This window comes from Aspergillus costaricaensis, assembly GCF_003184835.1.
Source record: "Aspergillus costaricaensis CBS 115574 unplaced genomic scaffold BO79scaffold_24, whole genome shotgun sequence".
Taxonomy (NCBI): domain Eukaryota; kingdom Fungi; phylum Ascomycota; class Eurotiomycetes; order Eurotiales; family Aspergillaceae; genus Aspergillus; species Aspergillus costaricensis.
In genome coordinates this window covers 241348-257097 of record NW_020291824.1, presented here as the reverse complement: position 1 = coordinate 257097, position 15750 = coordinate 241348, and the positions used below count along the sequence as shown (strand labels likewise).

At 50.0% G+C, this 15750-nt stretch overlaps 6 protein-coding genes across 6 annotated transcripts; 5 read left to right on the top strand and 1 right to left on the bottom strand.

Annotated features, from left to right (window-relative positions):
- The first annotated feature begins 1502 nt into the window (after window positions 1-1502).
- On the top strand, window positions 1503-2921 carry BO79DRAFT_210154 (coiled-coil-helix-coiled-coil-helix domain-containing protein). The gene is made up of 4 exons (XM_025682744.1): window positions 1503-1707; window positions 1945-2052; window positions 2250-2277; window positions 2409-2921. Exons 1-4 carry the CDS (start codon window positions 1622-1624, stop codon window positions 2448-2450), a joined length of 264 nt encoding a protein of 87 aa, XP_025537505.1. The 5' UTR covers window positions 1503-1621; the 3' UTR covers window positions 2451-2921.
- A 497-nt stretch (window positions 2922-3418) lies between these two features.
- On the top strand, window positions 3419-6903 carry BO79DRAFT_239004 (MDM20/NAA25 family protein). Its single transcript, XM_025684872.1, has 8 exons — window positions 3419-3700; window positions 3801-4076; window positions 4148-4324; window positions 4432-4772; window positions 4827-5106; window positions 5160-5904; window positions 5955-6067; window positions 6118-6903. Exons 1-8 carry the CDS (start codon window positions 3566-3568, stop codon window positions 6862-6864), a joined length of 2814 nt encoding a protein of 937 aa, XP_025537504.1. The 5' UTR covers window positions 3419-3565; the 3' UTR covers window positions 6865-6903.
- A 775-nt stretch (window positions 6904-7678) lies between these two features.
- On the top strand, window positions 7679-9310 carry BO79DRAFT_270220 (uncharacterized protein; the record flags this gene model as incomplete). Its single annotated transcript, XM_025687274.1, has 5 exons — window positions 7679-7853; window positions 8011-8102; window positions 8168-8550; window positions 8629-8724; window positions 8809-9310. The coding sequence occupies 5 exons, from the start codon at window positions 7679-7681 to the stop codon at window positions 9263-9265; spliced, it is 1203 nt and encodes a 400-aa protein (XP_025537503.1). The 3' UTR covers window positions 9266-9310.
- A 219-nt stretch (window positions 9311-9529) lies between these two features.
- Window positions 9530-11203, top strand: BO79DRAFT_210153 (60S ribosomal protein eL36). Its single transcript, XM_025682743.1, has 3 exons — window positions 9530-9667; window positions 10099-10284; window positions 10695-11203. The coding sequence occupies exons 1-3, from the start codon at window positions 9620-9622 to the stop codon at window positions 10776-10778; spliced, it is 318 nt and encodes a 105-aa protein (XP_025537502.1). The 5' UTR covers window positions 9530-9619; the 3' UTR covers window positions 10779-11203.
- Window positions 11204-11429: 226 nt separating this feature from the next.
- BO79DRAFT_239002 (putative UBX domain protein) lies at window positions 11430-13048 on the bottom strand (the record flags this gene model as incomplete). Its single annotated transcript, XM_025684871.1, has 2 exons — window positions 12877-13048; window positions 11430-12819 (listed from the first exon to the last, which is right to left on the bottom strand). Exons 1-2 carry the CDS (start codon window positions 13011-13013, stop codon window positions 11430-11432), a joined length of 1527 nt encoding a protein of 508 aa, XP_025537501.1. The 5' UTR covers window positions 13014-13048.
- Window positions 13049-13321: 273 nt separating this feature from the next.
- pup3 (proteasome core particle subunit beta 3) lies at window positions 13322-14539 on the top strand. Its single transcript, XM_025681355.1, has 4 exons — window positions 13322-13458; window positions 13524-13542; window positions 13599-14053; window positions 14126-14539. The coding sequence occupies exons 1-4, from the start codon at window positions 13456-13458 to the stop codon at window positions 14267-14269; spliced, it is 621 nt and encodes a 206-aa protein (XP_025537500.1). The 5' UTR covers window positions 13322-13455; the 3' UTR covers window positions 14270-14539.
- Window positions 14540-15750: the final 1211 nt, after the last annotated feature.

The window sequence follows — 15750 nt, the reverse complement described above, 5'->3', positions numbered from 1 at the left end:
GCTGGTTCTTGTGCGGCTAGCGCCGAAATATCTTACTACGTCACATAGAACCTGACGCGTGCTTCGATATTTCCTGTTTTGGATATCGGCTGCCAGAGGTTCGATTAGGGCATTCCAGGACCCGATGGGCACTGGTTAGTATCCTGGTTCGTCGGGACTGGGCTTTGAACGTATATTACGAGAGCTGCCAAATGTCTACCCTCTGAAACCACTAGTAGTTGAGGATTAATGACTTAATTTGGATTGGGATTGATTTAGTTGTCCAGCTGGGCAGGTCATTGGCAAGCTGATGCGGCTATCAGGTAACAGAGAACACTCCCTCTCTCGCAGCCTATAGCGGCCGTTGCAGACTCGCAAGCATTCTGCGTCACTTGCGCTTTCCGCGCCCATACAGGTGTCATTTGATGTCTGTGGCCGACTTAGGGGTATTGCGGAGGGACTGGCAGTGGTCCTCGTATCCCGAAACAGGTCATTTTCAAATGCGTTCTTGCTCGATCCCGACTAGAGCAACAGCATTGTAGATGCCTTGTGCGTGTGAGCTACTAGTAAAGGTTGGAATACTTTCCGACAATCATGCCCACTGGCTGACTCGTATTTCCACAAGGGATGTGCAAACACAAATGGACACCGAATTTATGATTCTTATTACTCTACTTCATATACGGACGGTGTTGTGGGCGGGATGCATACTATAAGTACTTGCATGCATACAGACTGGCTTAATTGTTCAACATTACTGTGATATGACCAGGTGGGATTATCTCCTAGCATTGATGGGCTACCCAACGAAATAGGCAGATACTTATGCCTTGAAACTGCCCCATCCTACCAATAGATTTCTTTGGATATGGATTTCTTAGTCGAACCAGCACCCTCTATAGTAGCATGGGCAGGACCATGTGAAGAACGGGATTCAGGTCAGACAGCTTCTGCAACCAACATGTACGCAATCTAAAAACGCCACCAAAGCTCTGCTGATCATATAAAAAGCACCACTTGTAGAATAATGTAGATGGGGGGGGGGGGGGGGAAGAAAAGCAAGCATATCCGGGAATGCCATGGCAATGAGATGTAACCACTGCAGATGGCGTTCCAAACAGATGCAGTACCTGCCTTGGGGTCAGTCATTATTGGAATTGAGCCCCTCTGAACTCGTAGATACTCTGGGCTTAATCTCCATCTCTCTGGTAAAATGCGTTGATGGCTCCACATTTGCAGGGCGAACATCTTTCTAGAAGGTGCAGCAATCAAAGAGTGAAATCGCTCGTAGCCGACCAACCTTAAATAACAACTGAAACATGAGATCAAACCCTTTGGCTTTTAGGCAGGATCCATAGTCTATATTCTCTCAACCGTGCGACGTTCAACCGCATCAGTGGGATTCCATTTTTGGGTTCTCATAGTTCTCGGGGATGGATCTCCACGCCAAGACTGGCGGGTCTGGATTTTCCTCCGGTCGCTTCGATTGGTACAACTACTGACATCCTCATCCTCATCAACATTCAACATCTACCCGCAATATCCCGGTTATCTCCCGTCTTGGGTTTAGAGTTTCCTCCTCTCGCAGTCACATTAACTCGCTCCGGATTCTGGCACTCGCCTGCTCGGCTCATCACAGACTATGGCTTCCCAATCTGATAAACAGCCAACCCCATCCGACCAAACCAATCCCAATGCTTGGGAGCGGGTGGAGCGGAAATTCACCAGGTATGTTTAGGCGTTCGCCTTTTTCTGATTCTCACCGTCAATGTTCTCCTCCTTTTTTAATAAGCGAGCGCAATCATGCGCTCGAATCTTTGAGCACCTGGTTTGACTTCTCTCGTGCTGCTCCAATGATTCGATGGTTTCCATCCATCAAGGGAGAGGGGACAAGGTGGATCTGCTAGCCCATGACAGCTACTTGTAGATAAGAGTTCATTACTGACAATCACCTGTTGTCTTTAGCAAACCGGCAAGCGAATACTTTGACCCATGTCAAGATTTCGCAGATCGAAGCCTCAAGTGCATGAAGCGCAATGGCTTCGATAAAGAGATGTGCTCGGATTATTTCCAGTGAGTTTACCAATCCGTGACAGGCATCTCCTCACCTTCTACTCAGCCGCTATGACTGGTCGATTTGCTGCCATTTGTCTCTAAAAAATTACGTATGGTGTCATCTTCTACCTGTTAAGTGGCTGAAGTAGCTCCTTTCCGGAGTTTCCTGCCTTATGTGGATTATCCACCCCGTAGACTGACCAAATACTATCCAGGGCTTATCGGGATTGTAAGAAGGAATGGGTGAGTACAGACCATTACGCTTTATTTCTGCGGCCTTACCACTCCCTCGCTGAGATCACTCCTCGGAGGAATGATTCCACGCCTATTCTTGGATTGCTTTCGGTCATAGATGGACTAACGCATCTCTCCAGCTAACGCAAAAGAAGCTTGGCTCGTCTGCAGCCAAACGCTAATCGAGGGCTTCTTGGGTTCCCTATGCTTCACTGACTTGCATTTGGAACTGCCATCACTATATTCGCCCTGTTATCGCGCCTGTGTTTACCAGACCTTCAGTATCTTCTGAGTCAGAACCATGCTCTCACTTATCTCTTGCTCTCATTGGCGTGCTACCACTTTTGTTCTAGCCCAAGGCATCGACATGAATGCTACTTTTCGGCGGTCTGGGTCATGCACCAGCAAGCCGCCTATATGTTCAGTAACTTGGCGAAAACTCTGTTTCCATCACCAGCTGCTGTTAGCGGGGAAGCGATTACTGTTCTGCCATGAGATACCTGGCCTTCCTTCACCATTTCCCAGTTTGTCTGTACAGTGGAGGAGGTCTCATTGGGGCATGACCCTTCCTGGCGTTCATAGTGCATGGCTTCAGTCATTGGTCTGGCTTCTGCTATCTGTATAATATATGTGTCACTATTATAGTAAACCCGGTCCCAACTCTTGACTCACAGTACCAGAATTTATTAGCTTTATGATATGTATTGCAGCATCATTGTAGTCGCATTGCTCCACTGAACCACTAGTGGTAGTACTAGATAGAAGTTTGGACGAGCAAATAAAGTACTATCCTATTGATCTGAATTGGCGAAGTGTATACTCCGGGTTAGTTACTAAAATATACTACTAGTACCATTACTACTACCCAATGCTCTACTTACAGAGCATAACGTAGAGCTAACACCCTGTGTATTCCTCCCCTAGCCAACCTTGCTAAAGCTATACTAGATGTTTTAAAGATCTTAGATAAAAACAAATAATGCTACTAATGCTACTAGTCATACTTTCTATACTGCTCGTGCACACTGATGGCTGCCGCAAGCATCAAATTCCCCGGCGGTCACCGCCTTCCCGCAGAGCTTCCCCGCCCACCAAACTCAGCAGAAAGCCGATAAAGAAAGTATGAGGAGACAAGACACCTTAATTTCTCCCCTCATCATCGCCGTATATACTACCCCGCACACCGTGTGCTGTGCTTGATCGCGCAGCATACGTTCCTACCCCCTTGTTCTTCTCATAATTAAATAGACCCTTGGGACCTGTACCCCTCCGACTCTTCGAGTCTGCCCCTCTCGTCATGTCGACCAGTGACGCCGTGTTTCATCGGCGGAACAAGCAGGTTCAAGATGCCATTGATGGGCAGAACCTCAAGCAGGCTCTTCAACTGATTGATAAGCGCATCAAGAAGGGCGAAGACACAAGATTCCTTAAAGTGGGTAATAATGCTATACTCTATTCATGCATATAAACACGCTACCTTCAATCGCTTACCGTGGTTTTGTCAACATACATCTGCTAACTAATAAATAAAGGCATGGAAGGCAAACATCCTGTTCCGTCACGCCGACGACGCAAACCGTAATCGCGGTATCTCGGAGACCCTCGAATTATGCAAAGCTGAACCGCCCACAACGGATCTCGACACCCTCGATATCCTTCATGAGACGCTGGAGCGGCTGCCCAACCATGCGGACACACTGAGGAGTATCTGGGAGAAGGCCTCGAAGGCCAATTCGAAAGACTTGGATATTCAAATGAGATGGTTCGAATATGCGTTCGAAGGCGATGACTGGAAGTCCGCACAAAAGGTCGGTACACTGCACGGGCATTGTTCATGGATTCCGAGGCTGATGATTGTCTCTCGTTGGCGGATTCTTAGGCTGCTATGGCTCTTCAAAGTAACTTCCCAAAGACGAGGAAGTACCACTTGTGGGCCATCTTCCTTAGCTACCTCGTTTCCATCGACCAGGCTAGCTCCGAGGCTGATCGCAAACTTTTTGGAATGCTGGCCTACCGTATGATTTCTAAGGCTGCCGAAAGTGTCCCTTCCGATTCGGTATGTTCTTCTCCATTTCACCCCCGACTCCCGTTGGACGTTCTGTCCGATATGAGTCTGCTTCGATGGCTTCAATGGTGTAACAAAATGGTGATGATTGAAAACAGAAGGAATTGCTGAGCCCTCCCAGAGCTATCCAATCGGCCGAGGAGTTGCTATTGCTTATTAAGATCTTCGAATCGCAAGAACGTCATGCCGAGATTGTGAAGATCCTCGATAGCGAGAATCTTGGTATCAGCTCGCGCGTGATCCAGAATGACTGGTCATTTATTGGAGAGAAGCTTTCGAGCCTGGAAAAGGCTCAGATGTGGACCGACGGTCTGGCCTACACCAAGGGGCTGCTTGCGATCCCGACGAACGAAGCTGAACAAAAAGCTCTCCAGGAGCGTGACGACTGGGCTGTTTGGCACCTGCTTATTGCTGCAACCAAAAATATCAACACTTCAGAGTAGGTGCTCCGCTTCGTTGTGTGGCATATACAGCAGCTAACGTTATGCCCAAGAACCACGGATGCGACACGGAAGTTCGTTGACGAATTTGTTGCGGCTGTACCGAAGTCCCGCAATGCGCAATTGGCTCGACTTGACCTGATGCACTGGTCCTTCCAGGCGGGTGTTCTGAAGGCCGAGGACCTGATAACCGCTTGTCAGGAGTACTTCGATCGCAATAAGCACAAGCTTTATTGCTTTGGCGATCTGCGAAGCTACGTTCCAACACTGGACAAGAGCGCTGCGTTGAAGTTTGTAGAATACGTATCTGCAAGCGCAGCTGGTAAAACTGATGTAAGTCACGAAGCTCAAAAAGGCTTAACTCCAGCTAATCCTTTCCGTTAAAGGAGGTTGCAAAGATCAATGCGCTCAAGTGCGAGTACTGCTTTTTACTGTCGGCAGACGAGAACAATGCATCCAAGGCAAAGGTTGAGGAGTTCGTTTCTCGTTGCCTGCAGGTCTATCGCGAAGTCGAGCGCCCCGAAAAAAGCTCAGCACCTTCTACTATCGAGAGTCAGCCCAGTGATGACTTGTGTCTGCTTGCGGCCATGAGCTTGATTCGCTTTAGTGGCGCATGGATTTCCGACAGCAGCGAACAAGTCCCGGATACTGTTCTGATTCGCGCAGCAGCAATCTTGGAACGTCTTTTAGTTGACTCGCCTCATAATTACCAGGCACTGTTGCTTCTCGTGAGGATCTACCTCCGTCTTGGCGCAGGTTCTCTTGCCCTTAAAACGTTCAGTAAACTCTCGGTGAAGCAAATACAGTTCGAGACGGTTGCTCATAACCTCTTCACCCGTCTCGCGACTATCCACCCGCACTCTGCACCACCAATCGAGGGAGCAGAGTACAAAGACTTCAACCCCCAGTCTGCTTTTATCCAGGCACTCAACTTCTACAAAACAGCCGATGTCACGACTGTTAGGAATCGTTCTAAGGGATTGGATTATGGAAGCTACTTCAACGTACAAGGCACCATTGATCTGCAGAAACGCCTTAAGCAGAGTATTTGCCGCAGAATGTGGGCTCTGGATGTGAGACGCATACAGCGACTGGCTGGTGGAGACCCTATGGGTCGTTACCAAGACATGGGTAAGTCAGGTTATCTTTAGTCCGAGGTGTGTTGCTCACACAAACAACAGCGAGAGATACATCACCTCTGGTCGACCAGCGTATTTTTGACGCATTCATGAATTGCGAAACGCCTGGCCAACCCACCTTTGAGGAGCGAATGCGCCTGGGACCCCTGCCTCGTGTAAGCTAATTTTCCGTCCTGCGACCCGTGGGTATGGCTGACCAGTCTAGGATCAATGGATCAAATCTTCAAGGATGACTGACCATCTCTTTGACCTTCTCAAATCTATGACGGCTCAGAAACCCGTCTCTGTGGAACCTGAGTTGCCTAGGTTTGAGGATGTTGTGGGACCCGAAGCGGAAGTTGAAATGACCCCGTCAGAGATCGAAAGCGCCAGGGTGAACCTTAACATTCTAACCTTGGCTTTGTTCCTGAACGGATCGAAGTCAGTCACCTCGGAACAGGTGGATACCTGTCTCACCCAAGTCGAGGAGTGGCTGGAGTCCAAGCTCAACGACGTCACTGTGAACGACGCCAATATCTCGCCAGTAATATCCAATACGGCAATCTACGTGAAACCAGAGGCCCCAACTGCTCCGTCCTGGAGGTACTTCCATAGCCTTTTCACCGTACTAGACTCGCTTAAGGCCCTGTCCCTTCTCTACACTGTTGGGTTGAGAAAGGGAACCAAGGGCAAGCTACCGAAAGAACGTGTCGAAAAGCTGGCCGATAAGACACGCCAAGTCCATCAGGGTGTGCGAGCCAATGTTCGAGCCCTCAAATCTTTCATCTCGGCTCCCGGTGTTCTCGGCTCGCTGACTGATTTGGTCGTGGCTGGTTCTGGAAGCGAAGATGGCTCTCAGCTCCGTACCGAGCTGGAAAAGACTCTGGACACGGCTGCTTTGGAGGTGTTCTGTGGCGAGCTGATGGAGAGCTGGGAGGAAGGTCTTGGTGGGGTGTTCGCCGTGTCTATGTAGAACTCAGCGAAAGCAGCATGCATTGAAGCAAGTCATGAGCATTAGACAATCCATCCTTAGCCAAGTTTCCCCAAAAAAATACAATCCATCCACTGATACTCTTCTCGACGTGTGACATCCGCACCCAAGATGGCAATTGCTACCATCCGGGGCCATGGGTAAGTCTGATATTTCGGTTTCAGGATGCTTCCCACATCTGTCGTACAGTTGGACCCCAAAGGCGCCATTGAGAAAAATCGGCATGTAAGACAGACGTGACCTTGGAGTTAGAAGAGCGCTCACGAGACCTGTATGCGAGAATGCTCATCTCTCTGCTACAACGAAGATTCGGTATTTCACTTTGATTCCGATCACGCACGGCTGTCCCATGTAACCCATACCCTTGGGTCAGAAACATGGTCGATGAGTCTAGCAAATCGAAACAGCCAGTGCCTGAGACGGTGAAGCACCAGGGTAAGCGCGACAAGCAAAGAGAGGGTCACACTAGCATTGCAGCGTAATTTTCCCGACCCATTGTCGTGGGCACTTCCACAACCCTCCCAGAGTTGTACCACACACCAGTTCCCCGGCAGGTTGTGACGCCTTACTATCCAGGGGAAAAGGTTTCCAACTTCGTTTGGGACCAGTGTTTGATCCTCATGGCTAGCAAGGACAGGGTACTGCGAGAACTAGTTACACCCTAGGATGTATCACTTTTGTCGCCTTGGGACCAGGAACAGAAGAAGGGTTATAAACTCCGGTTGTCGGCTTGGTAGGCCTAGTTAATGGGATTGTTGCTGATGTAGCTCTTTCCCTTTGTCTTGTGGACGATACCATGGCTGAGGTCTACTCGAATGGAAACTCTTCTTCACCCTCTTATGACTATCGCTACTCGCATCAGCCTTGGAATGTGGTCACTCAGACGGTGTGTCTTGTCGTAAGTACTGGCTTTGTTGCCATGCGGTTGTATTCGAAGATCCATATCACGAAAGCGCCTGGTTGGGAAGACTGTATGTGGGATCTTGTTGTTATTCGTTTTGGACTCGTTGAAGAGGTGCTGATGAGCTATGTTCTAGGGACTTGCTGTCTGGCTTGGGTATGGAACAACTCCTGCTTGCCGTATCATACGCTCATGCAACATCCCTACTACTTAGCTCGGACTGTTAGGTTTTGTCGGTATCTCCCTCGAGGCAGACAGACATGGAATCGGTGTTCATCAATGGGAGGTTGATCCCCATGATCTGAGTGATTTCGCCAAAGTATAAGACGACCCTGTCCAATCTAACTAGGCATATCTGCCACAGCGACTGACCTTAAGATATAGCTGATAAACGCATCACAGGTTCTCTATGGGCCTCTGATATTCCTCACCAAATTGTCCATCTTCCTTCTCTACTTGCGGGTGTTCGCTCCATCTCCCAAGTGTAACCAGTGGTGGTTCATACAGATTCTGATGGGGCTGAACTTTTTCTTCTACTTGGCGGATACTATCGTGAAGATATTCGAATGCACACCAAGAGCAAGGATCTGGGATAAGACTGTCCCGGGTCGTTGCATTGACGCTGCAATACCTGTCCTCGTGACTTCCATCGTGAACGTCGTCTCGGATATCATGATGCTGCTGATGCCCATCAGATGTGTCTGGCGGTTGCAAATCACTTTACGGAAGAAAGTAGGCATCACAGCTATATTTGCAGCTGGCCTTTTGTGAGTTTGCCAGTCTAAATTGTTCCATCATGTTCTTCGACGACAAGTAAACAGCGCTAATTGCAACGGACAATATAGCGGCTGTCTCGCCAGCGTGATGCGTCTGCGTTGGAGCGTCAAAAACCGCAACACAACGGATAATACTTACGATGCGTTTCCTGAGCTTTTATGGACGTAGGTGATGACACCTTTCCTTCCATCCTATCCAAAGTGTCCTTCTATAGGGACTGATTTATATAACTAACCATGTCCTGCTAGAACGGCGGAAATAACCTCTGGAATTATCGCCAGTAGCTTACCAGCCCTGCCGAGCTTCTACAGACACACCTCCCAAAAAGCCAAGACACTCGTCAGGAGCATAAGCACCGCAAGTCTGACTACATTCAAGAGAAGACTACCCAGCACAGGCAACGGATCTGGGGCTCGACAGTCTGTTTCGCATTTTTCCTGGCATCCAAGTTCCGATCCAAGCAGATCCGAACTGGTGCGGTCCGGATCGGACTGGGAGATGGGGGAGATCGGACCATTTCACGGAACGTTCTTCATGACTACAACAGGCACGGCGGAGGGAGATGGGGAGAAGGGGTTCCACTCTAATATTGATGGGCTCCGGGTGGAGGAGGAGGGATGTAAACAACAACTGCCGAGGGATGGAATTCTGAAGACAGTGCAGGTGGAGATTGAGTCTGGGCCTGCTCTGAAAGAGTACGAGTAACAGTTTAGTATGTTCTGTGTAGAGTGAGTTGCGTATGAGAACGACGGAGATGGTGAAATTGAGCAGGATCTCATAGATGGAAACTCCGCATTGATCCAAAATCCCCATATATTCCTGAAACTAAAATAAACTAAACCCAAAGTAGCTGCAATAACTTGACACCTCAGGCATTAACACATGACAAAGACGGGCAAACCAACCCTAAGCCCTAGTGCTCGCTACGCACTGCCGCAACGGCCAACCAAAACCCAGCAAAGTCTATCGCGATTCCATCCGCACCGACGCCCCTCGACTTCGACAACTCCCAGCAGCAACCTCCGTCGTCGCCAACCCGCAGTCGTCCCAACCGTCGTGATGGCGCAAGAACGTTCCGGAATCGTGGTCGGTCTGAACAAGGGCCACGTACGTTGTCCCCTGTCCTGAAGCTTGTTTTCTGAGTGTCCCGTTTTTGTCTTTGCGCGTGGGAAGATTTGGTCCGGTCGAGTCGACGAGATTTCAAGCGTGTGAGCGGTTTGCGGAAAGGTACAATTTGGATGGGAATGGAAAAGGAAAAGGCCGAGAAATTTGGGAGAAATCTAAGAATTATATGTCCGGAGAAGGGTCTTTTTTGTCTGCAATGCGGCGGAAAGATTCCTTTACAACGGCCCGACATTTTTTGACCTTTACATTCGACATGGGAAAAGATTGGTAACTGGGAATTGAAATCGTCCGACTCGGCTGGATCATATCGGAATACTGCTGCTTTGATATCTCCAATTATGGAGAATTTCGCGGTTGAAAGACACAAGGAAGATCAAGGACAATCGGACTAACATGTCTTTGATATCTTGCAGAAAACCACCCCCCTCAACACCCCCAAGACCCGGATCAGCCGTACCAAGGGCCAGTCTTCCCGCCGCACGGCCTTCGTTCGTGAGATCGCCCGCGAGGTTGTCGGTCTTGCCCCCTATGAGCGTCGTATCATCGAACTCCTGAGAAACACTCAGGACAAGCGCGCTCGTAAGCTCGCCAAGAAGAGAGTACGTTTGTCAATGCCTTACCTTTGTTATCTGGAGGGAAGGTATGGTTGGGAGGTTCGATTGTTTGCTTGCTCGCTCGATTGTCTCTTCGGTTTCGGTCCGCTTTATATGTGCATCGTGTTTTTCGACGTCTCCACGATTACGCTTGATCGGCATGTACGGACCCATGATTGTTACCGAATATTACCATGGAGAAGAAACCGCCGTCGACAATCCATCCATCACCAACCAACCATGAATGCCAGCCGGAAACAACAAGCCAAACCGACGAAGCAAGCAACACACCAACCACGGAACCAATGAGCAAAAGCGAGCAAGCAAGCAAGCAATCTGAACTACCACCACCAACCTATCCACTTCCTCCAACTCTTTTATATCAAAACCACCTGCTAACATACAATTTCCTACAGCTCGGTACCTTCGGCCGTGGCAAGAGAAAGGTCGAGGACATGCAGCGTGTCATCGCCGAGGCCCGCCGCACTGGCGCTCACTAAGCTTCCCATTTCTCTCTCCTCAAATATCTCCTGTTTCCAGTTTTCTCTCTCTCCTATTAGCCAAGAATGAGATAACGAAAACATCCCACACCCAACCTCAAAAAATGAAATGAAAGTGAAAGTGAGAAACAAGCAAAATCATGTTTCAATACATCCCTCTCTCTCTCTTCCTCCGAGTTGTAAATTAGCCCCTAGCCCCTAGGGCGCAAAGCGTGGTGTGTGAGGGGTTGGCTGGTAGGGGCGCTTGACTTGATCTCAGTACTTCAGCCCCCACAGGCCTCTTTCACAAGTTTGTCTTGGAGGACTTGGGGGGGAGTCTGGGGTTGATGGACAGGAAAACAAAAAGGGAATGAAATGAGAAGGGTTTAGAAAAACGGAGTTAAATACAATACCACTGCACTACTGGGATTTTTTTTGTTTTCGGATTGGTTTGCTTGTTGATGATGTTTTGCTTTTGATAGGTTTATTCTGCTCGTATACTGTAGATGTATTTCGTAAGGACCTTCACTACTACTTATATACTATCCGTTGGGGAATGAGCGGAACTATGAGTTGGTATTAGACAGCCATATGACTCTCATTTGTACGTTGCGTAGGTTGCTTGTTGACATCAATCATAACTATTTCGCTATCTATCTGCTAGTATATCATTCATTTCTTGCCCGGCAACTTCAACCACTTAGGCATTCCGCCCGGTTTCCGCTTCTCGCCACGAGCCCCGTCTCCGGTGCTTGTCGGCTTCGGCCTGCTAACGTCTGAGTTATCTGTTACGTCCTTGGGCTGCTCGACCTTGAGTTCCTGCGCGCGTGTCCGCAGTTCCGGTTTTAAGAGTTCCCGGCTTTGCCGGGCGGCCGGGGATGCGTTCGCATCCCAGGTGAAGTTGACCAGCACACGGCCGATCATGGCTAGATCCTTGATCAGCAGCTGTTGGTCTGAGTCGGGGACAATGTTTTGGATGTTTCTCCCCGGCTGTCCTCCGCTAGATGTCTTGGGGAGGGAGGATGTAATGGTGAATTTCTCGCTGGCGAATGGCGCGGCAAGACAGTTTCGAACGAAGTCGTAGAGTGACTTGCCCGTATCTTCCTGTCCGAACTTGGCCACGACCTGGCTTTGGTCTGGTAGGCGCACTTTGACATCTACTTGTGTGACTGCGGCGAGTCGTTCCTCTTCTGCAGCTGCCTTGGCGGCGATTTCGGCGTCCGTTGGGAGCCGTAGGGGTCGGGAGGTTGCGTTCAGTCGTCGCTGATGTGCCTGTGCGTGTTCGATGGATGGGATGTAGTCGGTCTCGTTGTAATTTGTTTGTGCGGACTGGGGTGTGGTGTTGGAGGGGGGAGAGAACACAGTTATGGGGCGGGAGAAACCAGTTGGTACCTCGGTGGGTTCTGCAGCAGGCGCATCAGCTGTAGGAGCAGTTGGTAGGGTTTGTTCAGTGGTCGAAGGTGCCTCGGATGTAGATGCGGGCTGTTGCTGTGCCTCCTCTTCTTTGTTGGATGTATCGGCCTGTGGTGGTTGCTCTGTAGGTGCAGGCGGCTCTTCGGCCTTGGGGGTCACGTCGTCGAACGGTTTGAAGTAGTCCTGAATCTTGACCATAGCCTCCTCCAAGGGTTCGTCTGTACGGCGAAAACTCAGCCGCAGTAGCACATTTCCGTTATTGAATCCCAGCTGTGCCAAAGATTTCTGCAGATCAGTGAACGAGGACAGTTCCCGTTCCATAATCTGAACGACCGGGGTTTCGTAGTAGAGTCTTCCTGCGCCTTCATTGCCACTAGGGACACCTCGTCCAGTCAGATTCCGGGTTGAAGCACCTCCAGCAACCCCAGCCTCGAATTTGCGCAATACTAGCCATATTGTTGTCGTGCTGGGGAATTTATCCAAGAGTCGTCTGTTTGGGGGTGCCCCTCGTGCTTCTGATTCAGGCAGTTGTAGAGCGACGGTGACGACGGAGGGCGAACGGGAGAGCTGAACCAACTCCAGCTTTGCGCCGGAAGTGAGCCCAGAGAGGCGAAATACCAGTGAAAGATCGAGCTCTTTACCTTTGTATCTTGACAAAAGCCGTCAGTCTTATGAGCTTCGTAAGATGGGTGTAGTTGATGCTTACTTTAGTCCATGTTGGCTGGCATCCACACCTAGCTTTGTACAAGCTTCTTGTAGAACATCAGTTAGATGCTTCCCATGTGTCGTCTTGATAGTAGCTCGTCGGGCTGTTGAATCAAGAACCACGACATGAGAGCTCATGATTTAAGAGGGATTGGTGTTGCGGGGCGGGGAAGATGAGGTTGAGAATGGGACAGAGAGAATGGCCGTCAACTGGCTTTTTTTTTGCAGCAGTGAGCGACTGTGTAATCAGCTTATCTATTCAAATCCAACCAACAAAAGTCTAGACCAGTAGAGTGAGAGAAGAGGATGGGGAGGGTGAGGGGAAATGGTTGTTCAAGGCGGAGGGAAATGATTGTAGGCAGCGGGCGCAAGCGTCATCGGCAGAAGCTCGGCGGCTCCACGCGTTGCTGGCAGAGCTTCAATCACTCCTCCATCCATCCATCCTCCGCCCATCTTCCATCTCCCATCGCCTCGACCCTCCCTCTACACGCTCACATCTCCCTTTATCTCTTGGAACTTGATCCGGAAGTTCATAATCGATCTTATTCCGAGCTTCTAGTTGTGCAATTCTTCGTTAACCATGGTATGTGTGCTGCGTGACCCTCACCTCTTCCTCGAACGAACCTGGCTGACAGACCTCCTCCACAGAGTTCCCCTTTCGATATCAGTATGTACTAGCTTCGCACAGCTTACCATCATAGCTACTAACTCTTGGATGAACAGATGGCGGTGCCTGCGTCGCCATGGTGGGCAAGGACTGCGTCGCAATCGCCTGTGATCTCCGGTTGGGTATGCAGGCCCTGACTGTCTCCAACAACTTTCCCAAGATCTTCAACTACGGCCCCTCTACCTTCCTCGGTCTGACCGGTCTGGCTACCGACGTGTCGACTGTGTCCGACCTTTTCCGGTACAAGGTCAACATGTACCGCCTCCGCGAGGAACGGAACATTGCCCCCCAGACTCTCGCCAACCTGGTCAGTTCGTCGTTATACGAGAAGCGGTTCGGACCTTTCTTCGTCAGCCCCGTCATTGCCGGAATCAACAGCACAACGGGGAAGCCTTTCATCTGCGGATTTGACAGTATCGGGTGTATCGATTTTGCGAAGGACTTCATTGTTAGCGGAACTGCCAGTGAGCAGCTCTTTGGTACCTGCGAGGGTCTGTGGGAGCCGGACTTGGTAAGACTCCTCCCCTCGTGAAAAGGGAAATGAAGGTGGTGGTGTCGAGTCTGTACTAACACCATGGTGTAGTCTCCCGAGGACCTGTTCGAGACCATCTCGCAAGCCTTGCTCAGCGCCGTCGATCGAGACGCCCTTTCCGGTTGGGGTGCACAGGTGTATATCATAGAAAAGGACAAGGTCACCAAGCGCCTACTTAAGGGAAGGCAAGATTAGATGGCATTCTCTGGAGTATAATTGTTTTCTAATGTCACGCCGTTTGTCTGTTCTAATTTACGTCCCTCAACATGGAATCTTGCTGTTGATAGCAGTCTCTGGCGCCTGAGGTCTCGACTCGAAGATACGTGCTGTCGATAGAGATTGGCCAAACAGAAAATGAGTATCATGAACTATGATCAAGCCCTGGATAGCCATGCTTGGGGTCTAGACTTGCCGCCTAATAATACATAATAGGCCGAGTGAAGGGTACGAGCTACCATGTGTTTTACACCCATCGGCTCCTACCTTCGATGTCTGGCCCGTTGTTTGATTAATAATTATTATGCGCTTGAGTAATACGACGTAGCTCTCGTCACAACAGTAAGAAGGGCATCTTTGGCTTATTACGCAGGTAGTAGGCATCTACATACCGGCGGCAGATCAGTCTTCACACCCTCGCATGCTGCAAAGCACACCCCCGGGACCAATACCTTGATTCAGATCAGACCTTCGAGGTCTAGTTTTTGGTTCTATTTTCCCTTTTCCATTTTCTAGTTTCCCACTAAGGGCCGCGTGACGGGGATGGCTGCTGTACGCTTTAAGGAAGTTTTATGCCGTGGGTTACCCGGCCCGTAGATTCGTAACCCTTCCGGTACAGTGGAGACCTCATACGTACAATGTGAATGCCCGGATGGCACAGTTGCATAATGGCATCTGCCACCCCGGTCGAGACCTCGCCGTCCGTGCATATCTGGGGAGGATGATAGAGGTTAATTGGGAAGCCAACTGATGGGAGAAAGAGGGACATAACAGGTTAGTTGGTAAGGATGATTGCAGGATGAAGATATGATGCAGAAGTTGTTAGGAACCGATCGGGTTGCAAACGAGGAAGAGTCTGGGTAGAGTCTGGGTCGGGAGGTCTCCCGGTGATGGTTAAGAGCCAGTGATCACTCATCAGACGAAGGAGGGTCTTTCTACCTCCGTAGGCATCTTCATCCATGGATCCTTTCCCACTGCTGGCGAGGTACCATGTGCAACCCACGAATGCTGAAACTGGGAAATTTGTCCCGGAGCAAAGTGAGAATAATTTATTTCTTAGCCAGAGTGTGCAGTAGTGTAAGTTTAGTAGGCAGGCATGCAGAGATAGCCACGGGGTCCAAACCGGTGCTGACCTCCCCCCGGCCGATCGCAACCTTGAATCCCCTTTTCCCCCATCTTGTGTGATCCTTCAGTCATCCTGGACTTGGGATTCCCTAGAACCTTTTTTCGCAAAGCCGGGACAAGTTAGAGTCTCGAAAAGCCAGCGAGAGCCTGGTGAAGGGGAGGTCCAAGACTTGCCAGCATCTCGCTCCGTTTCAGCCTCCCCGCGTCTAGACCTGGCGATCGGCCCAAGTTGGCCCCATCGATTTCTCAGGCTCGCTTCTTTCCCCTCCTCATCGTCCCATTCCTGGTCGCTCCATCTCATCCCGGCCTGGATTCTCTATCTCGCATTCCGTCAC

Coding starts and splice junctions, on each gene's coding strand:
- BO79DRAFT_210154 (XM_025682744.1), top strand. CDS start 1,622: ATGGCTTCCCAATCTGATAAACAGCCAACCCCATCCGACCAAACCAAT. Junction 2,053..2,249: donor ATGTGCTCGGATTATTTCCA/GTGAGTTTACCA, acceptor AATACTATCCAG/GGCTTATCGGGATTGTAAGA. Junction 2,278..2,408: donor GGGATTGTAAGAAGGAATGG/GTGAGTACAGAC, acceptor GCATCTCTCCAG/CTAACGCAAAAGAAGCTTGG.
- BO79DRAFT_239004 (XM_025684872.1), top strand. CDS start 3,566: ATGTCGACCAGTGACGCCGTGTTTCATCGGCGGAACAAGCAGGTTCAA. Junction 4,077..4,147: donor ACTGGAAGTCCGCACAAAAG/GTCGGTACACTG, acceptor GCGGATTCTTAG/GCTGCTATGGCTCTTCAAAG. Junction 5,905..5,954: donor GGGTCGTTACCAAGACATGG/GTAAGTCAGGTT, acceptor CACAAACAACAG/CGAGAGATACATCACCTCTG.
- BO79DRAFT_210153 (XM_025682743.1), top strand. CDS start 9,620: ATGGCGCAAGAACGTTCCGGAATCGTGGTCGGTCTGAACAAGGGCCAC. Junction 9,668..10,098: donor TCGGTCTGAACAAGGGCCAC/GTACGTTGTCCC, acceptor GATATCTTGCAG/AAAACCACCCCCCTCAACAC. Junction 10,285..10,694: donor GTAAGCTCGCCAAGAAGAGA/GTACGTTTGTCA, acceptor AATTTCCTACAG/CTCGGTACCTTCGGCCGTGG.
- pup3 (XM_025681355.1), top strand. Junction 14,054..14,125: donor GTCTGTGGGAGCCGGACTTG/GTAAGACTCCTC, acceptor ACCATGGTGTAG/TCTCCCGAGGACCTGTTCGA.